This window comes from Pteropus alecto, unplaced genomic scaffold (genome assembly GCF_000325575.1).
Source record: "Pteropus alecto unplaced genomic scaffold, ASM32557v1 scaffold213, whole genome shotgun sequence".
Classification (NCBI taxonomy): Eukaryota; Metazoa; Chordata; class Mammalia; order Chiroptera; family Pteropodidae; genus Pteropus; species Pteropus alecto.
Window position 1 is genome coordinate 3,060,579 of NW_006434829.1, and position 13,655 is coordinate 3,074,233.

Sequence of the window (13,655 nt, forward strand, 5' to 3'; positions counted from 1 at the left end):
CCCCCACCCGCCCGTCATCGTCCTCATCCCTGGCCCTTCTCCTTTGATCTCTTTCTGCCCTTGGCCGCCTTCCCTGAGGCTGGGGTCCTAGACAGCGCCCCAACCCCCGCCCCCAGGGCTTCCAGATGAGGGCATGGGGCCAGGCGCCCCTGCCAGGCTGCAGCCAGCCCAGTCATTCAACCAGCAGAGACTTCTGAGCATCCTCTGTGCTGGGATGTGGGCACAACCCTGTCCCACGGGGACATCCCAGTGCAGGAGACTGACACCAAACAGTACAGGTGGCGGGTGGTGGCACAGCTACAAACAGGATGTTGGGGCAAGGTGTCGGGTCAGGTGGGGTTGGTCAGGGAGTCTGACTGGGCAGGTTCAGGGAGGCAGGCTGTAAGCCAAGCAGAAGTCTGGAGGAAGGTTCTAGATGGGATGGCAGCATGTACAGAGCAGCCTGAGTAGACGAGTGTTCGAGGAATGTGAGAAAGGCCAGGCGGACAGATCAGAGACAGCAAAGATGCAGCTGACCAGTAGGAGGTGGAGTCAGAGGTGATGGGGTCTAGATCTGTCCGTCCAACACCCCCACGTGATGGAGGGAAAGGGACATTACACCCCCCGGGCACGGCTGCCCTGGTGTTGGTGCCACCCCGTCCCACGGCTCCCGGACAGGCCGGGAGTGGCCAGCCTGTAGTCAGTGGGATGCCCCATAGCCCGCACCCCTGCCCGCAGGCTGCAGCCCAGGACAGAGGTTCTGCTGAGGGCCCTCGTCGCAGAGAGAGCCGACTGCCGGGACGCCTTGCTGGCTGCTTGGAGGAAAAACCCCAAATGTGAGTGTGACCCAGGCAGGTGCCCCATGGCCAAGGGCCGGGGAGTGGACTGGATGGGGCTCACCAAGGCCACCCAGGGCTGGCGGGAGGGCCTGCCCTGCAGCGGTGGCCGGACACAAAGCCACTCTGACACTGCCTTCCCGCCTCCTGCAGACCTGCTGGCTGAGTATTGCGCGTGGCTCCCACAAGCCATGCACGCCGACATCGAGAAAGCTTGGCCCCCCACCTCTGACCTCTGACATCATGTCTGGCTGCCAGGCTGAGGACTGGTCTGGGGACCAAAGGGGCTGGCAGTGGCCAGTTTCTGACATGGTCACCCTGAACTGCTCCCAGGAGGCAGGTCAAGCCCCTGGAAACCCTGGTCCATCATGGCCGGATTGCGGACACAGCTTGCCGTATAACTATTTATTACAAGGTGGATAGTGGTGTATCTCACCTGCTTTTAAATGTGCTCTGTGGACTACATTAGTCCCTTGTCGGCCAGTGGGGCTGGGAGCAGGAGGGGGCAGCTGCAGACCTTCCCCCTGGGTCCCCTCCCCCGTGGGAGCAGTGCGCCTTCCCCACTGCAGTGGGACACGAGGAGGGGTCCCCTCCCCGATGGGCAGCCCCTGCCAGCCGCTTTGCTGGAATAAATCTTAGCATATTAGTCCAGAATGTCGTCCTAGTTCGTCTCTGAATGTGGGGTGATCTTGGGGAGTTCTCCCCCGTACACGCGCGCGCACACACGCACACACACGTGCACGTGTGCGGAACTAGGCGGCTGCTCAGCGGAGTGGCGGTGGTGATCTGCCCTGTGAACATGCGGGTCAGGCTGGCTGATTTCCTCTCGGGGATTTTTCCTAAATCAATTTGTGCTACTACCATAATGTAACTGCGTAAGTTCCATGATATAAACATGTAAGTAAGGCAAACCAGCAAAGACATTTAATGTTCCAGAACTCTTGACTTTCCCCACAGCCATGAAGCCGTGTACCCCCAACGAGGAGACCTCTCGCTCTCTCGCTCCTTCTCTCTCTCCTCCCCCCACACACATTCACGCCATCTACAAGTTCTGTCCCTTGTCCAGAGCCCCCTCATGCTGCCCACCTCCACTACCTCCCCCTGCCCTGAGCTGCCTGGGCCACGCTGTGCCTTCCTGGCTGACGCCATGTCCACCCTGCCGGCCCATGGTGTATTTTCCACGTGGCCAGCAGAGGGAGCCTTTAAAACCCGAATCTGCTCTTACTCGCCTGCATCGGGCCTTCCAGTGCCTTGGAGGGTTCAAAGCCCTGCTCCCCTCATTCTGTACACTCCATACACAGAGCACCCCAGTCCCTCAACCTCAGGGCCTTTGCACCTGCCCTTTGCTCTGTGTGCGCAGACAGGCCCTTCACCCTCCCCGTTCAGGGTCCATCTCATCACCCTTACTGTCTTCATAAAAGTTCCCACCACTTGCTCATCGCTAACCCGAACTGGAATATCCAGTCCGGGAGGGCTGAGAAAACTTACCTGTCTTATGCAGGGGCGCAGAGTCCTTGACACTGCCTGGGCACACAGTAGGTGCTCAGCGTGTGCACATTTCCTGGTATTAGGCGCTCAAGAGTCAACCGAATGGAGGGTCAGTTGCAAAGCCCTCCTTAGAAGTCCGCTGTTTTCCTAGCTGCTCGACGGCGTGCGTAACTAGGAGTGCTTGTTCGAGAATGCAGGTTCCGGGGCTCCCGCCACGCCTCTGAACGCGACTCTGCAGCGGTCGAGCCGGGCATCGGGCATTGGGCCCAGGGACATTTGTTAGCGATGCTCTCGCCCAGAGAGCTCCCTTCTCAAGCCAGCTAACAGCGGTCCCCTTCCCTGCCTGGCCTTCCTACCGTGTGGCGGATTTAGAGAGAAAAGGGTAGGAAAAAAACGTGGAGATGCCGGGGATTGAACCCGGGGCCTCATACATGCAAAGCATGCGCTCTACCACTGAGCTACATCCCCTTCCCGCCTCCATCCTGCAGTATAGGAAGCCACACCTTTCCTCGGCTCGCACAGGTTCCCTCTAGGCGCTGGGCGTCTTCATCGGTTCGAGCGGGTCCTTCCGCGCCACGGAGAAGCTTACGTGCCGGGGGCGCCCGGCGCTGGCGACCGCAACCGCCACGCCCGGAGCAGGTAGGTCGGCAGGCAAAGAACGTGCTTTCTATATGGAGCTATCCGTGGCAGTCCGTGCACGCCTCGTCCTCGTTAGTATAGTGGTGAGTATCCCCGCCTGTCACGCGGGAGACCGGGGTTCGATTCCCCGACGGGGAGGCTGGTCACACTTTTTAAGTACGAAAGAGACCTTCCGGGCCTCCCGGGGACAGCTGCGTCGGCGTCCGAGGATACCTGCGCGGCCGCCGCCACCGGGACCGTGCGGGTTGGGGCGCTTCCGAAAGGCGTCCGTGTCCCCGCAGAGCCCTGGGCGAAGGGGGCCGCCGAGCTGTCCCCGAGGGTCCGGCCTCGCCGTGCTCATCCGCACAGGTAGGGGCGCACTCACGGAACCCTGTTTTATCCCATGAGACCGACGACGACGAAGCGCAGGCGCGAAGCACGGCCGTGCGAGTTGCCCGAGGCCACCTCAGTGGTCGCCTCTGGGACCGGATGGCAGCGACTCCTTGACTTTCCTCTCCGGACTGTTCGAATTTTATGTTTCTTTCTCCCTCCCTTCTTTCCTTTTCCCTTTCCCTCCTTCCCTCCTTCCCTTCCCTTCTCCCGCATTGCTTGTGGTCAGAAGGATACCCCTTCTCGGCCGCTTTCAAAGAGCTACTTCCTATGCGTTCATGGAGAGCAGCGCTCGGGGCCCCTGCGGCGGTCCCGGCTCCGGGAGGAGCCCAGGCCAGGCCGCCTTGCCGTGCAGATTACCTCTGACCCTCCACAGGGAACTCAGTTGTCAACCGGGGAAGCCTGACTTGTCGCAGGACAGGGGACCGGGTGTGGACAGCACACCCAGGCGAACTCCGTGACAAGCCGTCAGAACCCCCCACCTACTTCTTTGAAGGCCCATCCGTCTTTCCTAAAAACTATTAACTCTTCCTTTTAAAAAGTACGCGAAACGTTTTTTTTCAATGACAGCTGACATTCGATACTCTATTTGTGTCAAGTGTACAGCATAAGTGGCGAGACCTTGATGCGACTTACGAGGTGAGCCCCCGTGAGTCTAGCACCTGGCGCCGAGTGCGGTTATTACAGTATCGTTGACTGCATTCCCTCTGCTGTCCTCGACGCCCCCGAGACTTTTTATAACTGGCAATTAGTACGTCTTTCTTAGTCCCTTCCCCCTTTTCGCCCATCCCCCCAATCCTTCTCCCGTCTGGCAACCATCAAAACGCTCTCCTTGGATCTGTGATATTAACTCTTCGTCGTGTGGCCTACGTCCCCCCTTCCCTTCCCCTGTTAATAAGGTATATAAACGCTCAAGGCACGTCCAGCTCCAATGGCTTTCCATTTCGGCTCAGAAGAAAATCCAAACCCTTCGCCTTCAAGACTGGCAAGATCTGGCCTCTGCCCACCCCTCTGACCCTGCGCCCCCCACACTCCCTGCTCTCCGTCTTCACGTCTCCCATGCTGAGTCTCCTTCTGTTCCTCCAACGAGCCGACCCTGTTCTCAGCCGCAGGGCCTTTGCATCAGCTGTCCCGTCTGTCACAGAGTCCCTTCCTCGTCTCAACATGGCTGGCTCCTCATTCTTCCGGCCTTCTCCGCTCCCCGCTTCTCTCACTGACCCCGTTTCCGTACTCCATCCCATCACTAGATTCATTTTGCTTCTTAGCATTACTACTACACCGAAGCATCTTGCTACGCTCTTCGCGGATGGGCCGGGGGCCATCGGGTGCTTGGCAAACGCCTATTAAATGACTTCACGTCGTGGGGGCCCTCCTCCCCGGTTCGTTCAACCCTGGACAGCACTCCCCACCCACCATTTCTCAAAGGGAAGGGAGGCAGGGAGAGCCGCACCTGGATGCCGACCTGTTGATTTCTTCATGCTTTGAGGCTGAGCAGGTGCCACAGGTATGGTGGCCGTGCTTGCAGGCCGGATCTGAGTCACTCACTGCCCCGAGGAAAGCCACATTCAGGCCTGTGCGTCCTCCCACAGGCCTTGGTGTGGTCAGCATCCTCGCTGCACCCAAGGGCGACCTTGTTCCTTAGTGCAGAGAAGGGAGCTTGAGAAAGGGAAGCTCTGAGCCAGGTAGGATTCATCTATTCATTCATTTGTTCATTCATTCATTGAACAAATATTTATGAAGGACCTGTTATGCCCCAGTCACTGTCCTAGGCCCTGAGGGATACAAAAATGACCGAGTCTTTCATTCTCCTGGATCTTTCATTCTAGCTGGGGAGACAGGGAATGACAAGGAAAACAATGCCGAAGCTCACAGTGAACAATAAGGGCTAGGTCGTGTCGGGAAGCATAATCAAGGAGCTCTTCTTGGAGGCGGTGGCCTTGAAGGACGAGAAGGGGCAGTGCACGCAGGTGCGAGGCGAGCCTGGCAGGTGTGGGTTACGGCTGCTGCTGGTCTCCCAACATCATGTCCCAGGGCCCACGACCCAGGGATGTTTGGACAAGTAGGAGGACTAAGGGTGACAGCGCGTTCGCGGTGGCCGAAATAGCTCAGTTGGGAGAGCGTTAGACTGAAGATCTAAAGGTCCCTGGTTCGATCCCGGGTTTCGGCAGTTCCCCTTTTCTTCCCCCGCACCCCCATGGGGAGGGGGAAATAGGAGGGCAGTGAACGAATGAAGCTGACCCTTTCCCAATTAATAGAGATTTTACTTTCTTTGTTTAAAACAGCCCGAGCAGTATCCAGGGGCAGCCAGAGGGAGTGGGGACTTCCCGGAAGCTCCCCATCTGGGGAAATTCAACGAGGGCACGTGTTTCCTTCACTCCATTTCTTTTGTCTCGTAAACGCTTATTAATCTGTTACATGTTCGTTGATGTCTGTTCGCTAGTTTTTGCTGTCTGTTATTAATTTCTGCTCTCTGAACGCTTTGCCGTTAAATCAAGCACCGAGCAGGAAACGGACGCTTTAAGATGGAATTAAGATAAGTGCGGCTTTTTGTTCTTTGGTTTCGTAGGAAAAGAAAGAGTCGGTTGCCCTTCGAGGCGTGTGAATAACTAAACATGCTTTTGAAGGAGACAAAAGGAAAAAGAAGCGAGACCTGGGTTTGGAGACGCCGGGGATCGAACCCGGGGCCTCGTGCATGCAAAGCACGCGCTCTCCCACTGAGCTACATCCCCCTCCCCTTCCGGGGTCGCGACATGGGAGGTCACACTTTATTCTCATTTGTCTTTGTTTCTTTCTTTCCGGGGGTCAGCACTTCCGCCGATTCATGCGGGTCTCTCCGCAACCCCCCGGCGAGCCCACCCACCTGGCACGTCGCTTGCGGAGGCCCAGCCGGGAGCGGACGGGCGCGGTAGCCGGATCGCGTTTCTATATGAATCTACCCGGAGGAGTCCGCGCAGCGCTCGTCCTCGTTAGTATAGTGGTGAGTATCCCCGCCTGTCACGCGGGAGACCGGGGTTCGATTCCCCGACGGGGAGGCCGCTGGCTTTTTATTATCCTTCTGCATTTTTTTTTCGTTTCTCTTTTAAATAAATCAAATTCTTTTACTTTTATGGAAATTCCTTACTCTTCTTAGAAAGATAAACTTGACAGTCGCATGACACCCGCTCCTGCGGTTGTCTATCAACTCCTCAGTCCCAGTAATGCTCTAGCTCCCTAGGGTCTAACTATGGTTACCAGGAAGAACAAAACGTCCTCGCACAGAGGCCTTATTTTCCATTTCCTGTATGCTCGCAGCGCCGCTGTAAAGTGTTTGGTTTATACAATGGTTTCCCATAGCAAGACTGTCAACTTCTAGAGCCAGGAAGTGCTCATTCTGCTGCAAATAGTCCACCTTTGCATGTCTTGCTCTGGCCCAGAGGTTGGCCCTCAGAAAATGTTTATGGATTTGAGACAGGAGGTAGGTAGGGTGATTCTACGCTGACAGGTTTTCTGGTCTTCATTGCAGACTCAACTTCGTGGATATAGCTATCATCCTTCCCAGGCTCCTATTCTTTCATTCATTTATTTATTTATTCATTTATTTTTTTTCACATTCGTTTGGCAAATAGTGACTGAGTACTTATTAAGTGCCATGCGTCCTTCTAGGCACTAGGGACATCGCAGGAAACAAGATGGCGAGACCCTGTGCTCCTGACCTTACGACCTGGTGAGGGACACAGACAAACGGTATAAAACAGGTTTCGAGAGTGTCGGTGCCATGAAGGAGAACAAATCAGAGGAGTATGTTAGGGATTACGTGGGGGTTCTTAGGCCTCTTTAGAGAGGTGACGAGAAGGCCTTTCTGAGGACCTGGACACTGAGGAGCCAATCATGACAAAATCTGGGGGACAGCATTCTAGGCAGAGGGACTGGCACATGCGAAGGCCCTGCTGTGAGAAGGAGGCTGGCATGGCTGAGGAACAGCAAGCAGGCAGGTGTGGCCGGCATGTCCCCAGGGGAGAAGGAGAGGAGTAAGGGACGGCATTAGCAAGGTCCACGGGCCAGGTCACACAGGGCCTTAACGGCCAGAGGAAGGAGCTTGGGTTTTATTCTAAGAGCTGTATGCAGAGAGGAAATAATAATCGAGTTTGTTTTGAGCAGAGCAATCTGACGAGAGAGCTCACAGGGGCATCTGCTGATCTGAATACAAGCCCTTAGCTCCTCCAGATTCAAAATACGGCTGTCTATGGCACCATCATCCTTCTGTTCTGGCCAACATCTCTCTTGACTGCCCCCCTGAGCTAAAGTAACAAGGACAGCAGACAGCTTGCGCAGGAGCCCCATTTGGCACTTCACCCCATGCCCTCCTATGTGCCCCGTTTCACCGAAACAGCATCAGCAAAGCATCAGTTTGCGCCTGGGGTGAATATGAGCAGCAGCGGCCCTTCGCCGGAGCTCATATAATGACGGCATTCATCATGATAAGAACTCACGTCTCAGAGCTTGAACCTTGTACCAGGCTTTGCGCTAAACCTTCGGTGTCACTGGTTCAGTCGTCACAACCACCCTGTGAAGTAGGTACCAGTCAAACGGGTACCTACTTCAGTTTACAGAGGAGGCCCTGAGCGGTCCGCTGACGAAACCCCAGCTGCTGGGTCCAGTGTCCTGTGCACCAGTTCGTTTAGGCCTTTGGCCGTGACGTTTCAGGCAGAAGCAGGCTGTCACGCGAGGGATCTGACTGGAGACCAAAGGTGGCAGGACATACTGGGACGTGTCCTCCCAGACATAGGAAATGACTCTATCTCCTGCCAGGACATCACAAGCGCTGATGGGAGGAGGTGTAGCCTCCGTTTTCTGCCCTCTCCTGACCCCTCACCTGTTCCTTCACCACAGAGTGGCCCCTTGATGACCAGAAAGACAATGCACACTGTGACTTCTCTGCCCTGGTGTGCTTCGACGAGAAAGACAGGCTCGCGGACAGGCAAAGCGCAGCTCTTTCCAATGAGCTACGGCAAAGAGACACTTTCCTCTATGATTCTGAGAGCTGGATCTGTTTCTATTTAGTTTGCTTCTTTTTATATTCGGGAGAGTTCTTTGGGATGGAAAAAGTCTTCAAACAGATGTGCAAACCTCAGAGTCACTGCAGGTGTAGGAGACAAGACCCCCGAGTTTTCTGGGTGGAAGTGCAGTGGCGGCAACACCCTTTTCCACTAGAAAGACAGCCTTACATTTTCCTTTCTTTCTTTTCTGTTTGTAAAGGGCAACATTCAAGAATAGGTCTGTTCCCAACAGAACGGTGGGCCCCAGGGGGGGAGGACGAAGGAGTAAAGGGGGTCAGATACATGGTGACGGAAGGAGGCTGGACTTCGGGCTGTGAGCAGATGTAGCGTTAGTTGTAAACCTGAAATGTATATAATGTTATTAACCATCGTGACCCCCAATGAATTAAAAAAAGAAAAAGGAAAAAGATTAATTCCTCGGCACTTCCACACACAAAAAAATCGGTCGGTTTCCCTTTGTTCCTTGGTTCCGGTGTCAGCTAGAATTTCATGTTAGTCTATAAAGAAGAAGCTTACTCGAAAGAAATAAAATGATTTGTTTTGATTTTCCTAAACCCTAACATTCACTTAAATATACAAAATTTATTTAGGGTGGAGAGAGGAAACTCTTAAAATTATAGCAGAGAATCTCAAAAAACCCACCTTTCAGAGGTTGGGGATGTAGCTCAGTGGTAGAGCGCATGCTTTGCATGTATGAGGCCCCGGGTTCGATCCCCGGCATCTCCATGGTTTTTCTTTACTTTTTTTTTCTCCTGGTTCCTTCTTCTGTCCACTCTATTCACCATCTAAAACGCCATGGATGCGACTATAGCCAGGTACAGCTCCATTTCCAGTCACTACTTGGAATTATCGTGGGATTTTCACGATAAGAGTGATCTGTCCTTCCTGAAATTCTTAATGCTCCGCATGTACTTTTGCTCTGAGGCAAAGTGGAGCGGTTAGCAGAATGGAAGGGCAGAACCTGACGTGAGCATTGAAACCACAGCAAAAGAGCAGAAGAATCATTTGGGAGTTACTGGACCTTCCCTGGCCCCGAGGGCTGGTGACTCCTTCCGATGACTCACACCTGGCCACAGGGGGACGAGTGTGTAAGCCAAGGGTCTGGGCATCTCCGCTGGCCTTGCCCTTCGTGCTGCCAGGAACCATTTTCAGAGGAAGCCACCCAAAAGGAAACCAACATTCCCAGCCAGTGAGGTTTTTGCTCCCTGCTTCATCAGCAACCGGTCGGGAATGAACGAACGAACGAATGAATAAATGAATGAATGAATGGCTCTGGTACACGGACTGTTTATACTTATATTTATACGCTGTATTTTATCGCTAAAAATAAAAGCTATGTTTTATTGAAAGAAGGGATCTCTTTGCATCCTGTGGGTTCAATTCTTTGCAATAATAATGAATTCCTCATCCATCAAATCCTGTTTTATTTGTTTCAAATCGTAAAAACACCTCATCTTAGATCTGGAGGGAGATGACTCTCTGCAAAGCCTTCCTTTTCCTTTTCCAGATAAAACTGAAATTCGTGAAATGATTCACCAGTTGGGTGGTGGAGTGTTGGTGATGACTCCTGTTTGTAATGCGCTTCCATGAAGGTTACTTCTCCCTAAAGGTCGACAAGTTTTTAAGAAAAAAATACGTTGGAAAAACAAATACATTGAAGTTATTTCTAAAATGATCAGGCTTAACACGAAACTAATTATATGATGCTTGTTTTACTTTGATCTCATAATTAAATATTTCTAATAGCACAATGACAAGGAAAATAAAATACTATAAGGAAAAACATAACATAAGGCTTGTGGTAGGAAATGGAGCTTCTTAAAAAAGTTGTTGTGACTCTTTGGGGAAAAATGTTTTTTCAAAGATGGCATTTTATTTTACATTTGAAAAAACAAAGCTCATTGTATGAGGTACCTAGAAGAGTCACATTTACAGAGACCGAGAGAATGGTGGCCGCCACAGCCTGGGAGGATGGGGCAATGGAGAGTTGTTTAATAGGTACAGAGTTTCAGTTTTGCAAGATGTAAACAGTCCCGGAGGGGGATGGTGGTGACAGTTGCGTAAGTGTGAATGTGGAAGGGTAGCAGCATATGCCATCCCCAAATATGCCGCTTCAGTGTTATTTTGAGCTGTAGGCACTTGAAAAACAGCAAATGCCAAGAGTGTCTTTCACTGCATCGCATTATGTGCCTAAGGACAGGTCCCCAAAGGGATCTCGATGGTCACAGATCCCCACCCTGGGAGTTTAACCAACCGGGGAAGACTGACTTTTGTCACAGGTCGGAGACTAGGAGTGGGCACCAAACTTTATCACAAACTATCGTATCTCCCATCCATTCTTTTTTCCCATTTGTCTTTCCTAAAAATCATTCCCTTGCTCCTAAGAGGCCCCTTCCCTTTCCCGTGGTATTTAAGTCTAAACTTAAAGCCACATCTTTGTTACTCATTTACCTCTGGTATCTCCCATGTACACCTGAGGTAAGACACATTAATAACCCGAGTTTTTTCCTCTTTCATTTCATTTTGACTGTCTTTCCTTACAGAGGTCTCGGCTAAGAACTCAGAAGGGTAAAGGGAAAATTATTTTTCCTCCTCTGCCATACACTTAACACTACTGAACTGTCCACTTCTAACTTGTTAAGATGGTAAATTATAGGTTATAACTTGCCACAATTTAAAAAAAAAAAAAGCCCCCAATAAGTTAGGAGATGAAATTGGTTATTTTTAAGCTGGAAAAGTCTGTGTTCTGCCACACGATGTACATGCACAAATGTAAACAGGAAAAAGAACACAGTCCCTTGGACTGTCGTGCCCTCCCCGCCCCCATAAGCTGCAGATACACTTGACTACCTTTCATGGTTATATAACAGATGACAAAGCAAGGCAAGCCTTTTCCATCCAGTTCTCTGATTTCACCCTTTCTCTTGGGGGGAAGTGTTTGCCAGTCAGGTCATTGTGTTCTCGGACATTCTCATGATGCTTAGTTAAGTCCCATACAAGGCTGTGACCTTCAGAGGAACTGAATCCTTTGGGGGTGAGAAAGAAAAGGAGACAAACAGGAACCAGTCCAATCCCTCCCCTCCCCGCCCCCCCAGCCACTCCCCGCAGCAGCCCAACACCCAGGCCTTTTGTGAGCTCAGCCCATCACGTGCTCCAGTCTGCCCGCCAATCTGGTCTTGTTGCTGGGCCTCTGTCACTGTTCTATTGGTGCCAGCTCTGAAGCAGTTTCTTCTGGGGCGCCTGCAAAGGACGGATCTGTGGAAGGAAGGAACTGAAAATGGATCCAATGACTCACTCTGCTTCTCGCACATTCTAGCACATTGCATTTTAGGTCAGGGGATTTTAGGATTAGGAGCGTGACCTGATACCCAGTTCCCGAGACCCAGTGGGACATTTAGACTTTGGGAGCCCTTCTCAGCAAATAGAAAAGCAGTTGCGACAACAATGACAACAAAAACCCTCTGCAGACCAGCGATTCTCCACCTCCATTACTGATGTTAGGGGCAAGTTCATTTTGTGTTTTGGGGGACAGTCTATTGTAGGGGGTTAGCAGCCTCCGTAGCCTCAACCACTAAGTGCTAGTAGCACCCCCCCCCCTACCCCCCTCACACAGTTGTGACAACCAAAATGTCTCCAGACTTTGCAAGCTGTTCACTGAAGGGCCAAATCACTCCTGCTCGAGAACCACTAACTTAGAGAAACACCAGCCACTCTCTTTGGGGGAGATCCCGTCTCCTCTCGCCCTCTGTGTCCTTGAACAAATGTTTACTTGTATTCACTGCCACAAAACACATTGTTGTTCTTGGGGAATGCAGGGGCATTTCAGAAAATTTTCTGCTAGAAACAACACCTGTGTTCTCCCCAGCTTATGAGAATCTCGTCTTTCTCTTTGGGGATAACCCTGGGCCCATTCCCCACTCTCTGACACCGTTTCCTTCCTCCTCTTCTCCCTCCCCTGCCTCTAAAGTCAGGGCTGTTTTCCTCTTTACCTTTGGACTCTGAAAAAAGCTATGTCATAAAGCTTGTGACTCAGCCTTTAAACACCGTGAATCACAAGGCTTGCAGCAAAACAACAGCCAAAAGCAAACAGGGTGTGGTTAGAAACTAGGTCTGCTTACCTTTGAAAGAATTTCTTATCTTTGTTCCTCTAAAAACTTCTGAAATTCTGGGAGAAAGAACCTTACATAGAGCCTCAAAGTTTTGTTCCTTTACAACTTCTTTCCAAAAATTTAGAAAGAAATAACCTTGACAGAAATCTTTATTGGAAGTCACTGACTGCCGTCTCCTGCTACCTTGAAAAACGACATTTTATTCGTTTTAATTTCCAGTAACGACTTTGTTCTTTGAAAAATATTAACAAGTAGAGATTAAAGTCTATTTTGAACAATGCTCAGACCTTTTGCATAAATACATATATACAATGGTTACCAAAGAAAATATATAGTTTTGTTTTGATTTCACATATTAAGCTTAATGTTTAAATAACTTAAGGTTCACAGTTTAAACGAGGAATGTAGCCTTTTCCTAACAGCAAAAATTTTTGTAGTCATTTTTTTTGTAGCCTCTTTAAAAAATTCTTTTTTCTTCTTGAAGGCCTTCAAGGGTACAAATTAAAATATACCTTGCTCTCCATATTTTTAGAATTAGGGAATATTTCTCGAAGAGTCTAGAAGAAACAGTGGCTGGGAAATTGAGGCTATGAGGGAGACTTTTCACCAAAAACATTTAAAAACCTGTTTTAAATTTTCACCACGTTCACATATTTTAAAACTTGAAAAAACATACCGAAGAAATGACTCACAGAGATCACAAAATAGATTGTTGTAAAAAAATGAAAAAGATCTGGCTGGCGATCCCTCCTCTCCTCTTTTACCCAAATGGAATGTACCTGTAAAATTATATTTCATATTTGAGCTATTGAACATATCCCCTCCCCCTAAATATACAGGGTTGCGAGTCAATTAGTGTCTTTTAAAAGTCTCAGGCTTAAACAGGTTCGATTTCCCAGCTCAGAGCTGAACCACCTTCTCAAAACCAAGGTTGCGCCGATCAAACTGGAAAAGTAAAGAACAATCCAGAAAGTTCCAGCGGCGAGATTTAGGCCTTGGCCAGCGTCCAGGCCCCAAGCCGAGATTCGCCGAGTCATTCACCTTGTCCCAGTGCCCGCCCGGTGGGGGATGGGCGTGGGCGCCATGAGTCGGGGGGGCTGCGGCCCCGGGGAGCCCTCCGGGCAAGCCGGGGGGTGGGCGAGAGTTTAAAGAAACAGAAACTGGAGCTTTATCTTAAATGCGACCCGAAATAAAGACCT

The 13,655-nt window shown here is 51.1% G+C and overlaps 1 protein-coding gene, 1 long non-coding RNA gene and 6 other non-coding genes across 10 annotated transcripts in view; 5 read left to right on the forward strand and 3 right to left on the reverse strand.

Moving 5' to 3' along the window:
* Positions 1-1,469, forward strand: part of DHX37 (DEAH-box helicase 37) — a 21,764-nt gene extending 20,295 nt beyond the window's left edge. For both annotated transcript variants that reach the window (XM_015587977.2, XM_025045530.1), the window contains 2 exons: positions 718-815; positions 969-1,469. In XM_015587977.2, the coding sequence (XP_015443463.1) occupies positions 718-815; positions 969-1,054 (184 nt within the window). In that variant the 3' untranslated portion in view covers positions 1,055-1,469. The remainder of the gene's footprint in view (positions 1-717; positions 816-968) is intronic.
* A 1,230-nt stretch (positions 1,470-2,699) lies between these two features.
* On the reverse strand, positions 2,700-2,771 carry TRNAA-UGC. Its single transcript has one exon. It is a non-coding gene; the product is annotated as a tRNA-Ala (tRNA).
* Positions 2,772-3,008: 237 nt separating this feature from the next.
* On the forward strand, positions 3,009-3,080 carry TRNAD-GUC. Its single transcript has one exon. It is a non-coding gene; the product is annotated as a tRNA-Asp (tRNA).
* A 2,325-nt stretch (positions 3,081-5,405) lies between these two features.
* TRNAF-GAA lies at positions 5,406-5,478 on the forward strand. The gene has a single exon. It is a non-coding gene; the product is annotated as a tRNA-Phe (tRNA).
* Positions 5,479-5,968: 490 nt separating this feature from the next.
* On the reverse strand, positions 5,969-6,040 carry TRNAA-UGC. The gene has a single exon. It is a non-coding gene; the product is annotated as a tRNA-Ala (tRNA).
* Positions 6,041-6,271: 231 nt separating this feature from the next.
* Positions 6,272-6,343, forward strand: TRNAD-GUC. The gene has a single exon. It is a non-coding gene; the product is annotated as a tRNA-Asp (tRNA).
* A 2,658-nt stretch (positions 6,344-9,001) lies between these two features.
* Positions 9,002-9,073, forward strand: TRNAA-UGC. The gene has a single exon. It is a non-coding gene; the product is annotated as a tRNA-Ala (tRNA).
* Positions 9,074-9,754: 681 nt separating this feature from the next.
* LOC112478367 lies at positions 9,755-13,649 on the reverse strand. 2 transcript variants are annotated; one of them, XR_003045811.1, is made up of 3 exons: positions 12,466-13,649; positions 11,198-11,602; positions 9,755-9,950 (listed from the first exon to the last, which is right to left on the reverse strand). It is a non-coding gene; the product is annotated as an uncharacterized LOC112478367 (long non-coding RNA). The 2 variants fall into 2 exon arrangements; XR_003045810.1 differs by having other exon boundaries at positions 11,198-13,649.
* Positions 13,650-13,655: the final 6 nt, after the last annotated feature.